Source organism: Dromaius novaehollandiae, chromosome 12 (genome assembly GCF_036370855.1).
Source record: "Dromaius novaehollandiae isolate bDroNov1 chromosome 12, bDroNov1.hap1, whole genome shotgun sequence".
NCBI lineage: Eukaryota > Metazoa > Chordata > Aves > Casuariiformes > Dromaiidae > Dromaius > Dromaius novaehollandiae.
This window is the reverse complement of record NC_088109.1, coordinates 10,212,704-10,230,450: the sequence shown is the minus strand read 5'-3', so window position 1 is coordinate 10,230,450 and position 17,747 is coordinate 10,212,704. Positions and strand designations below refer to the sequence as shown.

Sequence of the window (17,747 nt, the reverse complement as noted above, 5' to 3'; positions counted from 1 at the left end):
TAATTTAATCCAAAACATGTTCCCAAGATCAAGTTAAGCTCAATAAATCTGTGTTTTGTGAACTTGTGACATGAAGGGAAATATCTATTAACTTTTATTTGTATATACTAACAAATAAATGTGAAATATAGATATGTGTTTTACACAGTACAGAGTAAATATCTTCCCTAGGAAAAACACAGTGAATGAATTAATTCTAAACTAAGCGTTAGATGCAAGTAATTAAACTTGTTCATGCTTCACTTAACATTTATTTTACCAGCAATGTGACTGCTGTTAGGCTCAATACAAATTTCCATCACCACAAAAAGACATCTCCTAAACTACTGCTACAAATATAAATTTGTTCCGGTTTTGCTCTTGCAGTGTATTTGTTCTCACTGCATAAATATCGATCAATAGCTTAAAAAAAGGTACTGTAAGCAATTCAGCCCTAAGGAATTTTTTGTCTTGTTTCCTAGAGTGTCTATAATACCATAAAAATGGCAGTAGCTACCTAACCTGAACTCATCTCCTATCATTTCAGAGCCACCTGTGTTTATTCCTTCTGTAGGAAGGGCTGAAACCCCCTGGGTCTGCACAATACATGCAGACTGGTACAGCTCCAAGGGCTGTCATTATCCAAATTCTGAAGATGTTTTCAGTGCAAGTTGAGACAAACTGCAACGGGTTATAATTTGAAGTGTCCTCTTTTCACTGAGGAGGAATTTGAAACTTCATGGCATTTAGGAAAGACTTTACTCAATAGCCTGAGCAGATAATCCTTTCAGACCCACCTCACTTTACAGAGTACTTCCTCTTCTCTGAGTACACATACCAAAACAATAACCTGTGTTAGGATAATTGCAAGTGCTGCAACTTCGAGGAAAAACTGAGCTATACCAAAAAAAAAAAAAAAAAAAAAAAAAAAATCACCCTGAATGCAATTATTGTCAAGTAAGAAGTGAAACCCATGCCTACCATGTGCTGGCATTTATGAAACAAATCGAGTCTTGCAGGTTACTCAGTCCTGATTTCCTGACTCGAACCCAACTTTAATTGTTTCTTTTCCTCCTCAAACATTTCTCAAATCGAGTCTAGGAGGAAGCTGTTTTCCCTGCTCCATTTGGGTCCAGGTTCTGACCCAAACGCGGTGAGAGGGCAGCCAATGCAATTCTTTTGACACGGTTGGCAAGTATCAGCCTCATGTAAACAAACAGAAGTCAGCCAAAGGACAAGATTTGCACGGGTTTGCACAGGTTTATTTGTTAAAACTCCCAATGTCTTAACGATAAAAACCAAGTATTCTCTACCTGTTTTGGTGCTAAGTCACAGGCTGCTGATTTTACAACTTCTACACTGTCTCCCGAGAGGCAGGCAGAGCCACCCCGCACACTGCAGTGCCTGGAAGATTCTCATCAGATGCCAGACATTGCTGAATAAAAACATCTTACAAAAGAAGTAAACATTTACCCATTCAACACTAGCAATTTTCTTTTTCTTTCCCTAGTTTAGTTTGTTACATTATCATTACATTATTAGCACAGTGCAAGAGAAATATTTTATCAAAGTGAGAATAAAGTATCACTAGCTTGTAGAGGGAGAAATTCACGGCAAGCTAAAGAGATATGGAAGGTGGAGAAAAAATTTCTTTTAAAACAGATTTTTTAAAACTCTTTTAGTTTTCCCACTAGAGAATTCAATACCCGTTTCAAATGTATTCAGTCATGTTAAATAACTGTCACTGATCAAGATTAGCTACAACTTCCTCTTACTAAACAGCCTTTGAAGGGCAGAGGAGGCAGTTCTAAGAGCACTGCATGAAAAGTAAAGCTCATTAAGCACAAATTCCAAGCGAAAGCAGAATCAAGGGTAACTGCTTTAAAGAACTGGCTCAATTTTGTTGGCAGTAAGGCAGGGTAAATCCCCGTTATCTATAACACTCTCTGAACCTTGAAAAAAAACTTGCTGTCTTCTCTTGATGTTTCACTGTGAGGTCAGAGAAGCAGCAGCCAAAAGGTTCCTCTTGATCTGATTCCTGTAATATTTAGCATTTCAGGGCAGACTGTGCAGCTTGATCGCTGATCAACATGCATTTATCCTTCTCTGCCTCAGAAGGTAGGGCATCACCAGAAAACTTCACTGGACCATCCTGAGCTCACAGAATTTTATCTTGTTTTATGTGCTTCTCTTCAACTAACTAAAGAAGATGTACTTGACTCCTTATCTTTTATACTAGTGTTTTTTAAAGTGTTTTTATTGCTGAAAACATTTCTTTTTTTGACCTTGAACCTTTGTTAAAATATGATGAAGACTTTGCTCTGCACTTCTGCAGAATTTTTATCTCTTATGTCAAAGTTCTCAAATTATTGCTTATCATTTTTCTCTAACGGGGTTAACATCAGTCATTCTATTAGAAACAGCAGCATGAGAAGTAAATATTTTAAACAGTTCTGGCTAAACGTATGGCACCCAAATTAATATCCTAGAATGCAACTAAAGGACCAGTAACAAAAAAGGTAGGCCTAATTCTCTTGTAAGAAGCAGTGTCTTAGACCATTTGACAGTTACGTAACTTTACCTTCACTATCTTCAAAAGGACTAAAGACGACCATCTTAAAAAAAAATCACTACAAGTAGGGAAGGGAACATAAGGAATAACGGAAGATGAAGAAGAGGAGCGACCTATGTATGAAAATTTTGTCTCACAGTCACACGAAACAGGGAAAATGGCTACATCCATAAATTTCTTGCCTCAAAGCTGCCCTGAGAATTAACGCAAGAAATAGATTTTGTCACAAGAAACATGTACCTTCTTTCCCAAAGTGGAAGTTTTCAGTTTTGGGGCAGTAAACATCCACTTTGAGAAAGACTGGCATGGCCAACTATGCGAATCTGCTGATTATAAAACTATACCTGGCCTCTTGTACCATTTAATGGTTAGGAATGTGTTATAAAGCTTAATAGCATATTGTCTTCTCCCTTTCCTACAGCAGAAAGAAGATAAGGCCAGATTAGATAATGCCGTGACTGCAGGATTTACAAGTTTCTTAGGAAGCATGTTCTTAACTATTAACTGATTTTGTGGGCACTTCCAACTGTCCCAAGAGAAAATTACAGATGTTAGCAGAAGTACAAGAACATTTATTGCGTGTATAACTTCTGCCACGAATGGGAACAGCTGATGATGCTTCTTACCTGCTTGCTAGTTTAAGGACCTTGCAACAAGACAGCTGATCTGCAACAGGGTGAAGTGTTCACAAGAATGTGACAACATGGCTGCTCTAATAGTTACAGATCAAGGGTCAGGCCTGAGCATCTGTGGACTTGACTACTTCATCTAGGCTCTGACAGTCACATGCAGAATAAAGTCACTTGCACTCTTTATACCTCTGTTTCACCATCTGCAGAAGGCATGGTATGGGGCTTCCCTATCAATAAGCTCTCTGAAAAGACTAAGCTGCAAGGTGCTACATGACTACACACATTTACTGGATAGCATCAGTATTCAAAAACTACTTGCTGCACAACTGCTTGGCCTTTGTGCAGTCCTATATGCCAACCCCCCATTCCAGCATGATCCAAAATGAACTTCAGACCTCATACTGGTGTTTCTTTGTCAGAGTCTTCTAATAACAGTTACATGGAAATCCTCTTATTGTTCATCATCTTTTTAAAAAGCCTACTTAGATAAGTGAAATAGAGTGAGAAACCCACACAGTGAAAAAGCTATTACTTTCAGCTCTATTTAGTGCCTGCTGACTATTGACTCTAATCTTCAATGCCAAAGAAACTAATCACAACTGAAGACTTGAACTGAGTCTAGATCCTCCTGCATGAATTCTCCATGAGGAAGTAATTTCCTGTCTTCTTGACCAGCTCTTCTCAGGCTATGGACAGTATTTCCAGGAGGTCTAGTCACCCTTGAAACTAAATTTCTTTTTGCCCTCAGAGCATAGATGTGCTTAAGGCATTAACATGAGAATTCTATTTGTTTAAGTGGTAGCTAAAAATCTAGAGATACACATGGTAGATAGAGATCCCAACCCTTTAAACCTTCTGACTGGACTATACATACCTACTTTAGCCTATGAGGTCAGAACAGGAACAGCAACATTTCTGCCTTATCTGGACTCAGAAGCTTTCCTTAAAATTAGGAGAAAAAAATCCAAGGAAATTCCCAGCTGATATCTAGACAAAAAGGGTTTACTTAGCCCATTAGTGGTGAACTCATTAGTCAGGGTCAGTAAGTATCCTTTCTGGTGGTGAATTCATCATACAATATTCTCTGCATCAAAACGTTCCTTTTAGGTTTAGTTATCCCTTTGTTTTATTTTTGCTCAAACACACAGCAGAGAATGAGCAATTTCAGCACACCCCTGCACAAAATGAGAGGGCACACAGCTGTGATGCAGGGCTGTTGCCACAAGCAGACACCCTCACTGGAGGACTAGAGACAAAAAAACACTTCCTGGACCCCACTGCCTCTCAGTTATTTAAATGCAAATGTATTGAAATAGATACAGTCTGGGAACACAGAGGGTCTCATGGCCAGATGAAGACTGCAGTTCATGGATGACATGTACTTTTGCTACATGCTTTCCACTTTGGAGAAAAGGGTAGAACCAGCAAAAGATAGCCCTATACTCAACCTACTGAAGTTTCAGTCTCACAGACACCAAAATGGTGTGATATAAAGCCAGCCTCAATATCAAGGCAAACAAAATAGGAGCTAACTGGCTGCCTCCCTTACCCGCAGAGGTGGGAAGGGGTTAGGACTAGGCTCCTGACAAACCAGCAGAATAACAGGCACCAAAGCTCACCTTACAGATTTGAAAGGAGAAAACTGAAATTAGAAAATATTTAGGCAAACCTGTACTTTACAAATAGAAAAATCATACCTGATAAAAATATTTTGCATATTTTATTTAAAGCTTTCATTAAACAACTCCTCGTATAAGAAGATTCTGAATGACAGAGTTTGGAAAAGTAAAAGACAAGTTCAGCCCAGCCTCTGCTACTCTCACCCCTTCTAGCAGTCCAGAAAGCAGACGCTCTTTGGAATGGTATTATTGTGACTCCTAAATATTATGAAATCTAAAGTAGTTTAAAGGAAAGACTAGAGAAAAACACTTGCTGAAGTCACATCCCTGTCCTGGTTACAGGAAGCCTCTCACTTCAAAGAGGAAGTTTTCAAAACAACTGAAAGACAAAGCAGGTAAATATAGTCGTAACAAAGACCTAACCATTAAACCCCTCAAATCAACAAATAAAAGCAAACATGCCCCCTTAGAGTAAGAGCATAACCATACTCCTTCATTCTCCCTATGACTGACAGAAAGCAGGCAGGAAATCTGAGTCCTTTTACATCCAGAAAAAAATCCCAGAAATCTCCTTTTTAAAGGGAACACACCACTCATTTCCAGTGAAACAAACGCCACAAATTCTTTTTTCTCCCATTTACAAGAATCACCCAGCAATTCAGCTATGCATGCATTCTCTCACATATATGTACAAGCAAACTTAAAAAAGAAATAACCCAAGAAGAGAAATGCATATTGATCAGTGATCAAGCTGCATAGTCTGTCTTGAAGTCCTAAACATTTTCACACTGCAGCCTGTACTCTGAGCTAACTGTTAATCCTGTTAGCTAGAAACGCAGGCATGGATACGCTGCTGGATTAGTACTGACATTCGAATACTGTTACCAGCAAAACTCAGTGGCATAGCAGTCATTCAGTAAGAGCTCTATTTCCGCAAACAAAAAAGCTGCCTTGTGGAGATTTACTACGTTATTTTATTTTAGCAAAAAAAATACTTATTTTAGACATACACGTCCAGCATTATTTCTGCAGAAAGGGAGCTCAGTAAACTTCAGCACTGTATTGAAAGCTTCTTGTTGCAAGTTTAAGGGTTTACTGTGGTTATAAGATCAATTCATAGCACACATAAATCAGCTCAACTGATGTCAATGGAGCTACACTAGTTTGCTTGGGAATATAATGTTTTCAAGACTGTTTTTTTCTGCTTCTGCAGGAAATGAAAAGTTACCATGAACCATTACCAGGCTAGTGATTTCTCAACCCTGTCTGCAAAAAATGTTGCATCTTAGATTCCTCTGAAGAGGTTAAAGATCAGTCCACTTGCTTAAGATGACATGTTTGCAAGTTATCATGGTGTTCATGAATTGGCTTTACTCATCTGCACTTTTAATGGAAGAGGAAGAGAGACTAATCCCACACAGCTAGAAAAGGATGAATGTTATTTTCTTCATAAAATACTGAGATGGAGTTCAATAGTGAAAATGCAGGCACAGCAGCTTGAATACATGTCAAGCAGCTACACAGTCTGTCTCAGAGGCCTTCTGATAACAAAAGTAATTTCCACTGCAAATTTCACTGGTTAGTCATGTATAGCAGTTATTTTTACTGGAGAACACAGGAGGGCTCTGGGAACCTGGACATTCCTAATCAACAGGTCATCTAGCGCTTTATGCATTGTCCAGATTTATGAATTGTCCAGATTTAGCCAAGAATTTACTAGCAAATCAGAAACTATGGTTCTGGTGAGGATAAAATCATAATTCATAAGTAGTGAAATTCTATCTCAGAAAAGGGCATGTGCTGGCAAGTTTTCTAGTATTTCATCACAAATGACTGACAGTATATTTTTTGGGAGGGAAAGAAGGGGAAATTATACTAAATTGTTTCAACTGAAAGTGGGTAATTCTGACTTCAGGCACAGAGGAGTATTCATGTCCCGCATGCATTGAGTGGATCTCTCCCAGTAGGGTTCAATCCCTTTTCCAGTATGCTCCTGTATTTACTGCTCCCGATATTCTCCCATGACTACTGCTGGTGAATGCAGCCTTACAGGCTGTAACACCCCATTTATTCTGGCAGACGGAGAAAGGGGAGGGAAGGGGAAGGAGCTAAATACTGTCTAGCACTATATTTTATACATTTCCCTTTTTGCTCCTCCCTCATATTTACTCTCACCTGCCTTCGTTTCCAGGAGAGGGGTTTCTGGAGATTGATTCTGATTCACTGACACAAGTCCCAGGCACCAACACTGCTCCTATTTCAAGGAATAGTGAACAGGCACATGTCATACCTCTGCCGCAGCTAACTTCTGGTCAGGCCTTTAAGGGTAATGGATGGTTCAGATGGCCTTTTCTTTGCTCTTTATCCTGCGAATGTCTACTCCCTGACTGTTTTCATGGGGAAAATCTACAAATCTATCAACAGACTTTGCACCTTACCTTGAGAAGATGGTAAGAATAACATTCAAAGACCTTTTGCAAACAAACTAATTTTTTATCTTTGAAGTTTGTACTGCAGGGACTGGAGATCTGGAAGAATTTTACTGGTATTTAATGGAATGTCTATATTGCCTTTTGAAGAACCTCAGAGGCTGCCCTAAAAAAGTTTTTTGTTTACTCCATAAAGAATCAGAAAAGATACGCTCATCAGGATTTCTGAAACTGCTTCCAAGAAAAGAGAGAAAATAGCTGTAACCAAAATTCAGAAGATCTAATGCATAACAGAAATTTTATAAAGCAAACAAGATCCCTACAGGCATTTCCGTAGGTTAACTGGGAGTCCTCAGTGCATTCAGACTTGTGTGGACCAGTCTGTAAGACCACCACAGACACGATTTACAGGTCTTCAGCCTGGCAGGCATGCTTCAAAAGGGCAATGCTGACATTCATTACCACTGATGACCCACAAAAGTTTACAATTACCATAGTTCTTGAAGAACTGACCTCATTTTGAAATCATGGTGTTGTTCATCACAAAGAGACCAGATGGGATGATCAGATGGGTATAACAACTTCATCAGCATCAAGATCATCTAATGAAATACTGTCACTGTCAAAAGCAAACCTCAGGATTTAGAATGCGGGGATTATTTTTCCAGGTTTGACTCACGTTTACTTCAGGAAATGCTGCTACCTACAGAAAAGAGCATCCTCTCAGGTGTGGAACTCTTTCAAAATAGGGTTGTCAGCACAGTAAGATTAGCAGACCTGCTAGACCTCTAAAGCTTATTTTTGTTTCCATTCAGTTTAATTTTGTAACTGCCAAATTATCTTAAATAATGCCAACTTCTTTGCCTTTATTTTTATCTTTCTGGATAAATTGTTCTGTTAGATCATAAAGTTAATTTTCCTTTCTTAGGCTTCCCTTCTTACAGTGAGTCTGGAAAGAATCCGATTCCCTCAGTGATTTCTTTCTGACACCTAGCTGGTATCATGAATATCGGTATCAGGCATCCAACTTTCCTTCTTTTGAAAATTGAATCAATACTAAATTTAAACATATCCTGGTTGGAGCTGTTAAACGGCAGAAGCTGAGACAATATGGGGTGAGTCTTAGAGACTGCAGCACAAGACTCTGCAAAAAATTGAACAGGAGACAATATTTAGTCTAGGACATGCCCCTTTATTTCTCTCTCCTTCCCCCACCAAAGATACATGGGGTTAGACGATTTGTGCTCTTGATTTTGACAGCAGAAAAGATAGGAAAACATTGCAGCTAATTCCTGGGCAGTAGCTGCAGGACCATATTAGAAGGGCTTGATATCAAGCCTAACAACATTAGATGAATTTGCCTTACACATGTAACCTCAGGTCCATTGCTGGAACACACACTGCTTGAGATCATATCACTCTCATGGTGAAATGCAAATTAAATACATTCAATAGAAAATCATGGACAACGTATTATCAGCACTGAAATATAATATACTGTGTTGACCTCACTGAGTCTTCCTAAGTGACTACCATTTTTATAAAGAAAGCTAAAATTTAAATAAGTGAGATTTTTATAGGAAATAGTGAAGACTTTATTCCAGTAGAAATCTATTCTGACAATACCAGTAACTTGGTTTTTGTCCAACCAATTTGTTTAGCAAAATAATGAGCAAAGAAAATTTTAGCACAATTATCGGCAATAGTATCTTTGTTGATAATTTGGAGAAATAACTGTGTGAATCATGCTTCAGACACATTTTCTCCTTTATTTGAATCTATGCCAGATATCTGTGGGTATGAATAGAGACACATCTAGAAAAATTGTAAACCTTTGCAGAGGAAGCAGCCTGACTTAAGAAATGACCATTCAATTACAGGTAACTGTTTTATGCTCTCACAGTTGATGTTTAAGCATTGCTGAATGTGCAATGCCTTGATTTGAAATCTAGTTTTATCACTGATGACAGTAATTATCCTTGAGAGAAATTTATGAGGTTGTAAGTACAGAGCCAAGATATCTTCCTCTATATATCATATACGTTTCTACATCGTGAGAGGAAGGCAAGGGCAAAAGGCAAAGCACTTGACCTGATTTACATAGCAAAAAAGTGAATTTCCAGGTGACTGACTATTCCTCTTTACCTTATATATGAACCAGATAGTGGTACATTTATGGGGAAAGTACTACATTGCAACTGAAATTCAGAAATACCAGTGATGTTTATCATGGATACATGATACAAAAACATGTATACAGGTACGTGGCGTAGCTCTTCAATCCAAGTGCATTATCTTAACTTTATGACAAACGTAATTTAGTTTTCTAGACTTGTTAACATATGAAAAATCTGCAATAGTAGGATATGCAAGAGTCACACAATGTGAAGTCTTGATGACAGCTTTCAAAGTCATTTCCTGATTGCTGGAATTTTAAATTTTAACATGTTCATTAATATTTTAGAGGGGCTTATGAAGAACTTAACTTTTTCTTGTTACAGAATAAGTAAAAACATACAGAGAAAATGTATAGTATGAATTAACTATGTGAATTATATATGAATGAGATGTGCAGTGATAAATTAGTTGTGTTTCTTTTCTCTATAGAGCTCCAAAAACTTAAAAAATATAGAAACCCCTTTTTCTACTACAGCTACAAATTTGTAATGTGGCAATTCTTTAACACACACAAGTTGTGAGATCTTGTGGTTGTGACGTTAGCCACACATTGCATTCACAGGATGACCCACCAACTCTGACTGTCCCTAGTAAAATCTGAGAAGAGTTCAGCTTAGTGACTCACCAAGCTCCACATCTAAGCAATGAATTAACAAATACAGCTCAAGCTAGCACAGATTTAGTAAGCAGGCTGCAGTATGATTATCTCTCCTGTTACCTTCCTGTTTAAACATCCAGTCTGTCATGCTTCCCTCAATGTTCTAACATGTAGCTTATGATCATTGTTATATTACTAACTTTTATTTTATATAATTTATAAATCTTAAATAGCAAAAATTCTTATAATGGGAAGACAGCTGTAGTTTCTTGTTTCTAAGAAACTCAGGAAAAAGGTAGATTTTATGAAAGCAGATACAAGTTTACTATCTATTAGAAATGTGTGGGAGCTATGCTCTGTGTGCAACTTATATTTATGTTTGTATGTATGTATCTACCTACCTACGTATCTATTAGAAGCAGTTCACAGGATCTTGGTGAACATTCACTATCAAGTGACTAAGAAATATTGCAAAATGTTGATAGTCCTGAATAATAATGAGAAAAATCTAAAGAAGAAAACTCGGGAATTTTAAAACAGTGACTATAGAGTTCTACTAGCATTATTATATGGACAAATTAATTTAGATTAGAGTAGGGCTTGAATTTAAAACAAAATAACCATTCCCTATTAAATAATACCCTTTGCAGACACTCTTATTCCCAACTAAGAGTGCTGTATCTCAGTCTAATTAATATTGATGCAGAATAGAGCATTCTTAGGTTGAAAAGAGAGTGTCCATGCCAGGAGTTCATAGGATCATTAATCATAATTACTTGTATAAACAGGTCCCATATTTACCCACAGATTTCAGTGACAGGAACTCTGGTATAGCTGGGCACATTTTTCCTCCAGAGAGAAGAGGCTAATTTAGTTCTTTTTTGCTTGGGAGAATCTGTCATACCTTGCAGGAAAGACTAAACAACTTCCTGGGAAATCTTCAGGCTATAATCAGAATCGGGAATGGCAGAAATGCTGTAAGACTGGTTACAGTACAGCACTCCAATTTGCATTGCTTTGAGATTCAGTAATTGGACAAAATGACAACAATTTACTTCTGCAGGATGGGAAAAAGGATTATGGAAATAAGGATTATGAAAACAAGGCAGAGTAGGAGTTAGGTAATTTAACACCTACAGGACACAGCCTTTAAAGCTGGATCTGACACTTGTACTGTAGTATCTCTCTGGCAATTTATAGTGATAACTGAAGGTCATCGGTCTGCACTTCTTTTACATCCATTAGTTTGCTTCCACAGAGCTAACCAGAAGATTTTTTTTTCCTGTCTGTAGACCACAACACAGAAAATCAGTTTCTCCTCATGGAATCCATCTTCAGCTAACTTTTTCCATTTAAAAGCAATACTTTCTGTTGTATATGTATTAAGAACTCCTGGCACAGTTCTCAATTGGTACTATACTTCAGAAAGAAATTGTAAAAAGTAAAATAACTTTACTTAACTGTAAAAATGCACAGTGCCATGGACCTTGAGGTTTTGGTCAGCTCCATTTTAAAAGGATTATAGGGGAATGGCAGAAGGTACAAAGTAGAGTTCAAAGGATGACTAAATCCATGATACTGCACTTCATAGCATTCCTGTAATGGCCATGGTGCTTTGCACTTAACCAAAGCACTGAGTACCTAAAGGTGCACCATAGCCAAATCTTCCACTTTGTTACACTTACTCTGTTAGACTTAGGGAGTAAAGAGTAGCACTACTCTGAGTATTTCATATGGGTCTTTAGCTGTTGTCAGATTGCAGGAACAAACTGATTCACTAGTACAAAAATCCTGATTTAGTATGAAAGTGCACCCGTTTGTTGGTTCCATACTTAATAAGCAAAGTCAGCTACCAAAGTTATTTAAATAGGGGGGAAAGTATTTTATATTTGCTGTCATCACAGACTGATTTGCTTTACTTCACTACTGTTTTAGGATTTCAACAGAAAAGCGAACACTGCAGTGGGAGGTGCTGGAATCCGGTTTGTGCACTTTGTATGATCAGTTTAAGAAGAGATAGACACATAATCAGAAAATTCATTTGGATAAAATGGGTAATATAAAATCCACCATGACTGCTATATGAAGTACCTCCAGTGTTTATAATGAAAGTGTGGCATATATTGATAAAGTATTTATCACAATTTCTGCAAGAAATTGTATGAGACACAGAACGATACTGTATGTTTCTACTATTATTAGCATATTGCTTACCAAGGAGACCTGCAAACACTAACTAACTTAGAGTGAGCATTTGTAAAAATAAAAGGAAAAAATAGCAGCTTTCAGTTCTCCACAGAAAAGTAACATCCTCACAGTTATAAACTTTTCACAGATCATTCAACAAAATCTCTACAGTTGAGAAAACAAGTCTGATGACAGCGGCATACCCATAAATTATGTTGCCAAAAATGTAGTTATGGACATATTTTTTTGAAAACATTGAAGTTTTATAAACATAAAAGCTTTGGAAAAAGCAGATCTGAGGCTGAAAATGGAGAGACATCTTTTTTTATATACATTATAAGGCTAAAAGGATTCACTGTGTTCATCTGTTCTAATTTCCTTATAATAAATCCCATGCAACTGCTCTATGGGGCACTGCTCAAGAGAAATCAATTCCTCTTTGAAGTAGAACAGATCTTTTAGAAAGACATCCCGGTCTGACATAAACCCGTATCCTCACAGAACTAATCTAACATACACAGCATTGTGACTTTGAATTTGAGTTGCTGTAGCCTTCAGCATCAAATTGTTTTACTCCTTTATATGCTGTATTGAAAACCAGTAAGAAAGGGCTTTTTCCCACAGTTATTTTCAGGTGTCTTGAAATAGTATTTATACTTATATTTGGTAAATCAAATTGAATGACTACTTGTTTGTTCAAAAAACGGAGGGAAAAGGAGAGAAAGAGAGACATGACCTCCCATCCACCAGCCTGGATCATTTCATTACCATAGGAGCACTGTTTTAATCAGCAAAAAATAAATGCCATGCCCCAAATCCCATAAGCCTTTATAGAGTCACAGCAGAGATTCATGGCCAAATTTTTAGCTGTTGTGAATTGAGAAATATTTATCTAAAGACAGAGGAAGAGCTAATTTATCCCAGTTTCATTTTTCCCTTCATTATCGAATAGGGAGCAGGAACTGATAATAAAAAACTGAGCACACGCCCACGTTTGGAAACTCAATGTTTGTTTCTATACTGTTACATGTGCAACTTAGAAAACACAAGTGGAAAACCATAAGACTGTTGTTTAAAACTTGCTTTGAGCTCCTTGTTACCAATTACTTCTCAAATGAAGAAGGACAGAGTCTGCAAAGTCTTTCCTAACAATCTCTGATGTCTTTCACTTTCCTTTGAACTCTGTTTCCAGTCTTTTTCTTTTTATCTCTTTTAGTGCCCATAATGTTTCTTTTCTCTTGTGATATGCAAATACAGCACACACTATACTGGCAAGCCATTTGCTCACACATCAATAGCAAGAATTGTAGTGAATTTTTCTCTGCCTATTGCATCTCTTATGCTTATGGAGAGGTGGAACAGAATGCGTTGGAGTTGACAACAGACACATTCCTGGGAAATACGAATGAAACAAATTACCCGTTGGATAGAAGTACAAACCAGCAATTTTCTTGACCAAGAAAACAGCCTCTGAATCAGGTTAACATATTCCTGGTGGAAACTGCGATCTCCCCATTTAGAAAGAGATTCCATAACATCCTCCTAAGTTTTGGCATCAGAAGAAAAAAAGCTATCAAAAACATCAAACATGTTTACTGCTCATAGGAATCTACTCAGCATTAACTGAAATTCAGGAAGTCCCAATCCAGTACAAAAGGTGCAGTGTACGATGTCTGGAATTATTTGAGGATAGCCTTCCATTTGCCTGTTTCGAAGTTCAGAACACAAAGGGTATTAGAAGATAGAAAGTTTCAGAATATCATCTTTAAAACACTTATGCTCTATGGATCACTTGCTGCAGGACTGCTGAGAGGTAGATATCCAACTAGTACTATCAACTGTCACAGTTTCCATTTCATAGTTTGTTTTAAAAGACAGTAAAAGATATTAACGTAGTGTGCTAATATTACTTCCAAAAATAGAAATTGATGAAAGTGAAGTTCAAAAAGTGCAAATATTAAAAAAAATACTAAAAGAAGGTATTTCACCACTAATTATGAACAGAAAAGAAAAAAAAACAAAGAGAAATATGCAGAAAAATTATTCCATGTAACAACCTCTTTATTATGAGGCAATGCATACTAGGAAGTCCTCTGAGACTGAGAACTGACTTAAAAATTGTAGGAACACAAGAAATTGAACAGTTAAATGTAAAACAAAGAACGGAAATGACAACTCAGAAGTACTTATTTTATCTGGTTTTGTATCAGCAGCATTAGACTGTGATGCCTAACTAGATTTGCTGAAAAATCTGCTGTAACTGTTGCTACTGTTTGAGTAATCCACTGACAATAACTTTTTGCACTTACCTTGTCCAAGACCGAAAGCAGAATTACTTTTTACTTTTCTGATGAATAAGGGCCAAAAGTGTCCCAGCTAAATAAAATCCTTGCAGCACTGCACAATCATGAATATTCATCTACCTGCTATTTCAAGTAAGCTCATAAAATGGTTAGTTAAAATGTAAAAACAAAATCACCTGCAGAGCAATCGTGGTATTCTTCGCAGGATACTTCCCCACCAGTCCTTGTTCTTTGCGTTTCTTGAATTTCCTAAAGTAGTCCTGTATCAGGAAGGTGGCATAGAACTTCCCCACGGTTACCTCATCATCTAAATGAACAGACCAGACAGATCTCTCCCAAGTCAGCGCATTTTTCAATAGCCTGTACACTCATATCTGCTTTGGGGGCGAAAAATATGATGGGTGCACTAGGCACATTTCAGCTTACAATAATGGAACCTGCAACTAGCTTAAAGCAATGTTTTAGCAAGCGGTTCAGGCTCAGTCAGTTAAGTGAACTCATCCTTAATAAAGAAGAAAACGTAATACTTTACCAAGTTTCACGTACTTCTAAGTAAGTTCATGTAAATCTCTAATAAAACCAGGAACATATTTGTATATGCATAGAAGCTGAACTACTGGCTTTAGTTACTTGGAACAAATGGATTAACATACGAGCTACTGTGACTTATATATTCTTATGTTCATAGGAGCAACTCTGTATAAAAAGAAGCCCTGTTTGCGACATATTCTCACTCTCTTTTTTCCTGCTGAACCAAATTTTCTTAGCCAGTATATCAATGTAACATTACTCTAATTGCACAATATCTTGCCGTCTTTACAGCCTGCTTCATTTTAAAGTTTTTGTATTGGTGCCATACCCTCACTATAATACCTGAGCATCTTTCAGGTTGAATTTGAGCTGAGTCCCAGATACTCATGCTGGGTTATATCTTCTATGACCTTATTGTCACCCAATAACAGAGATTCTAGAGACTGAGTTCTGAAGCAAATCCCGCAGACTTTACAATTTCACATGTTTTTTGTGAGCTTCTTGTTTGACTGAAGATTTGGTCTTTAGTCACCTTCTAGAGAGATGATGATGATAACAGGAAATAAAAAACAGACACGGCACTTTCCCATGTTATTGTATTGTATCAGCTCTGAAATGCTGATATAAATGAAAACAACTTCCATCAGTTAATTTGGTATAAGTCAGAATACACACAAACAGCAAGTGCAGTAAAAACTAGCATTTTTTACAGAGTTACTTCTGTGAACAAAATTCAAATTTCAAATTTCAAAGTTTTTGAAGTTTAAAGGCAGTTACCTTACAAGGATATTGAAATTCCCTGGTTCATAGCATGTACGTGCCCATTTTATGTGTCCCATTTGAGATTCAGCTGTGGGAGTTTGATACCTTGATGAATAATGCTTGCCAGAAAACTAGGAATAGTTTTCTATTCAAAAACATTGCTTTTCTTTTCACACACTTTTTTCCCTTACAGGTATCTTGCATGAAGTTAGCTTTTTTGCTTTCTGCTGTGTTGCCTAGTCTCTTCATTTTTGTAATATATTGCCATAGCTATTTGTAACATGGTTGCTAGCTCCCTAGTGAAAGAAGGAAGAAAGGAGAAGTTTGTTTTAGGTGTCCAAGCTCTCTCTATTGTTAGGGCCCATATCCTGACAGATAGTAAGTTCCTGTAATTCCAGTTCTTGCTGTGACAGACAGGTGCTTAATACATCTCAGGATCTGTGTCACTCCACACTGTCGTGACTTGTTTGGCCAAATACAGAAAAACCAATACATCTGGACACGTTTGAACATACCTTTGATAGAAAGTATACTACTATTTTCTTCTAGTTTCATGCCATTTGTTTTCTCCTTATTTTAACTAACTAATGAAGTTTTAGGACAGATATAAGTTTTGGTTTTTTTTAAACATATGAACATGTTCTCTTGAGCAGGCTTTTTCTCTGTTTAGCTAACTAATGTTTTGTTTCCCATCAATTATACTCTAGAGTGAAAATTATCACTGCCTTGCCTTTCATAATACTGGTGATGTAAGTAAATTCACTAATTGATTATAATATACAGTAATACGTCATACAGTAACATTTGATAAAAACAGAGCCTCCTGTCTTTGCTTTACCCATAATATGTCCCACTGTGTCTCACTAATAATAGCATTTCTAATAGTATTTTTACCAGTAATATAACAGCTTTTGCTAATTTAAATTTAATTAGCTTTTTCTTCTTTCAATAATGGTTCCTGTACAATATTTCATTTTCATCATCTGCTTTCATGGCAATAAAAAGGATGGGGAAATCCAATCCAAGTGCATTACTGTTTAAACTTGCTTTTACCTCTACGACACTATAATGTCTGAAGTGGGTTTTATTCACCTGAGAAAGTATGATAGCATTTAACTTCAGTAAAAATGCTTCAGGAATGTATTCTCCCAGCATTTTATTTTATTAGTCTTTAAACATATCAAAGCAAAAAGAATTATGGTAATTGCCTTAAAATATCTTCATTGGGAGACCAGTCTGTTGCAGGAAACGATTCACACCATTAAAAAGTCTGCTCTGACAAATACTGGCAATGGTATCAAAGGTTTAACTCTCCCCAGTTCGCCCTGGGAAATGGCAGGGGTTACATCGCTCACAAGAAAAGCTCACCAGTGTGCAGATTCAGTCTCAACAGCGGAAAGCTTTCTAATAGACTCCTCAAATTTAATTTCTGATCTTTTGGTGAGCATTCTCTTTGATGTTCACCTGTAATCTCTCTTGGCAGCTGCTTGGGAGACTAATGGCTTTTTGTATTAGGAAGATTTCTCTTATATAGAATCTAATCTAAACTTATCTTCCTTAGTTCAACTGAGTCCACTGATTTCTGCAATGTATCCTTGGTCAGACTCCCAAGATAAGCCTTTCCCCATCCTTTATATTATTTTCTTTTAAGTATTTGAACAGAACTTTTAAGGAAGTGATATAGCAAATTGCCCCAAGAAAGAACAAGCACACAGAAGTGACAGACTTGATATAACATGTACTATGGGTTGTACTTAAGAGCATGTCTCAAGTCAGGCTATGACGTCGCATGACTACTGACTGTACCTGAGATGACAATACCTGCAAAGTTTCAGTATGCACAAGTCAAGGGCCTTTCTGGATCACTGTGGACATGCACCAACTCTCTTATGAGCATATTAGATGAATGTGTTTCCACTTCACTGAATTGTGCATGCCAAAGTCTGAATGTACAAAC

General features: G+C 37.1%; 1 protein-coding gene across 7 annotated transcripts in view; it reads right to left on the bottom strand.

Moving 5' to 3' along the window:
- Window positions 1-17,747, bottom strand: part of CACNA1D (calcium voltage-gated channel subunit alpha1 D) — a 209,679-nt gene that overhangs the window by 18,281 nt on the left and 173,651 nt on the right. For all 7 annotated transcript variants that reach the window (XM_026102807.2, XM_064518903.1, XM_064518906.1 and 4 more), the window contains one exon: window positions 14,674-14,804. In XM_026102807.2, the coding sequence (XP_025958592.2) occupies window positions 14,674-14,804 (131 nt within the window). The remainder of the gene's footprint in view (window positions 1-14,673; window positions 14,805-17,747) is intronic.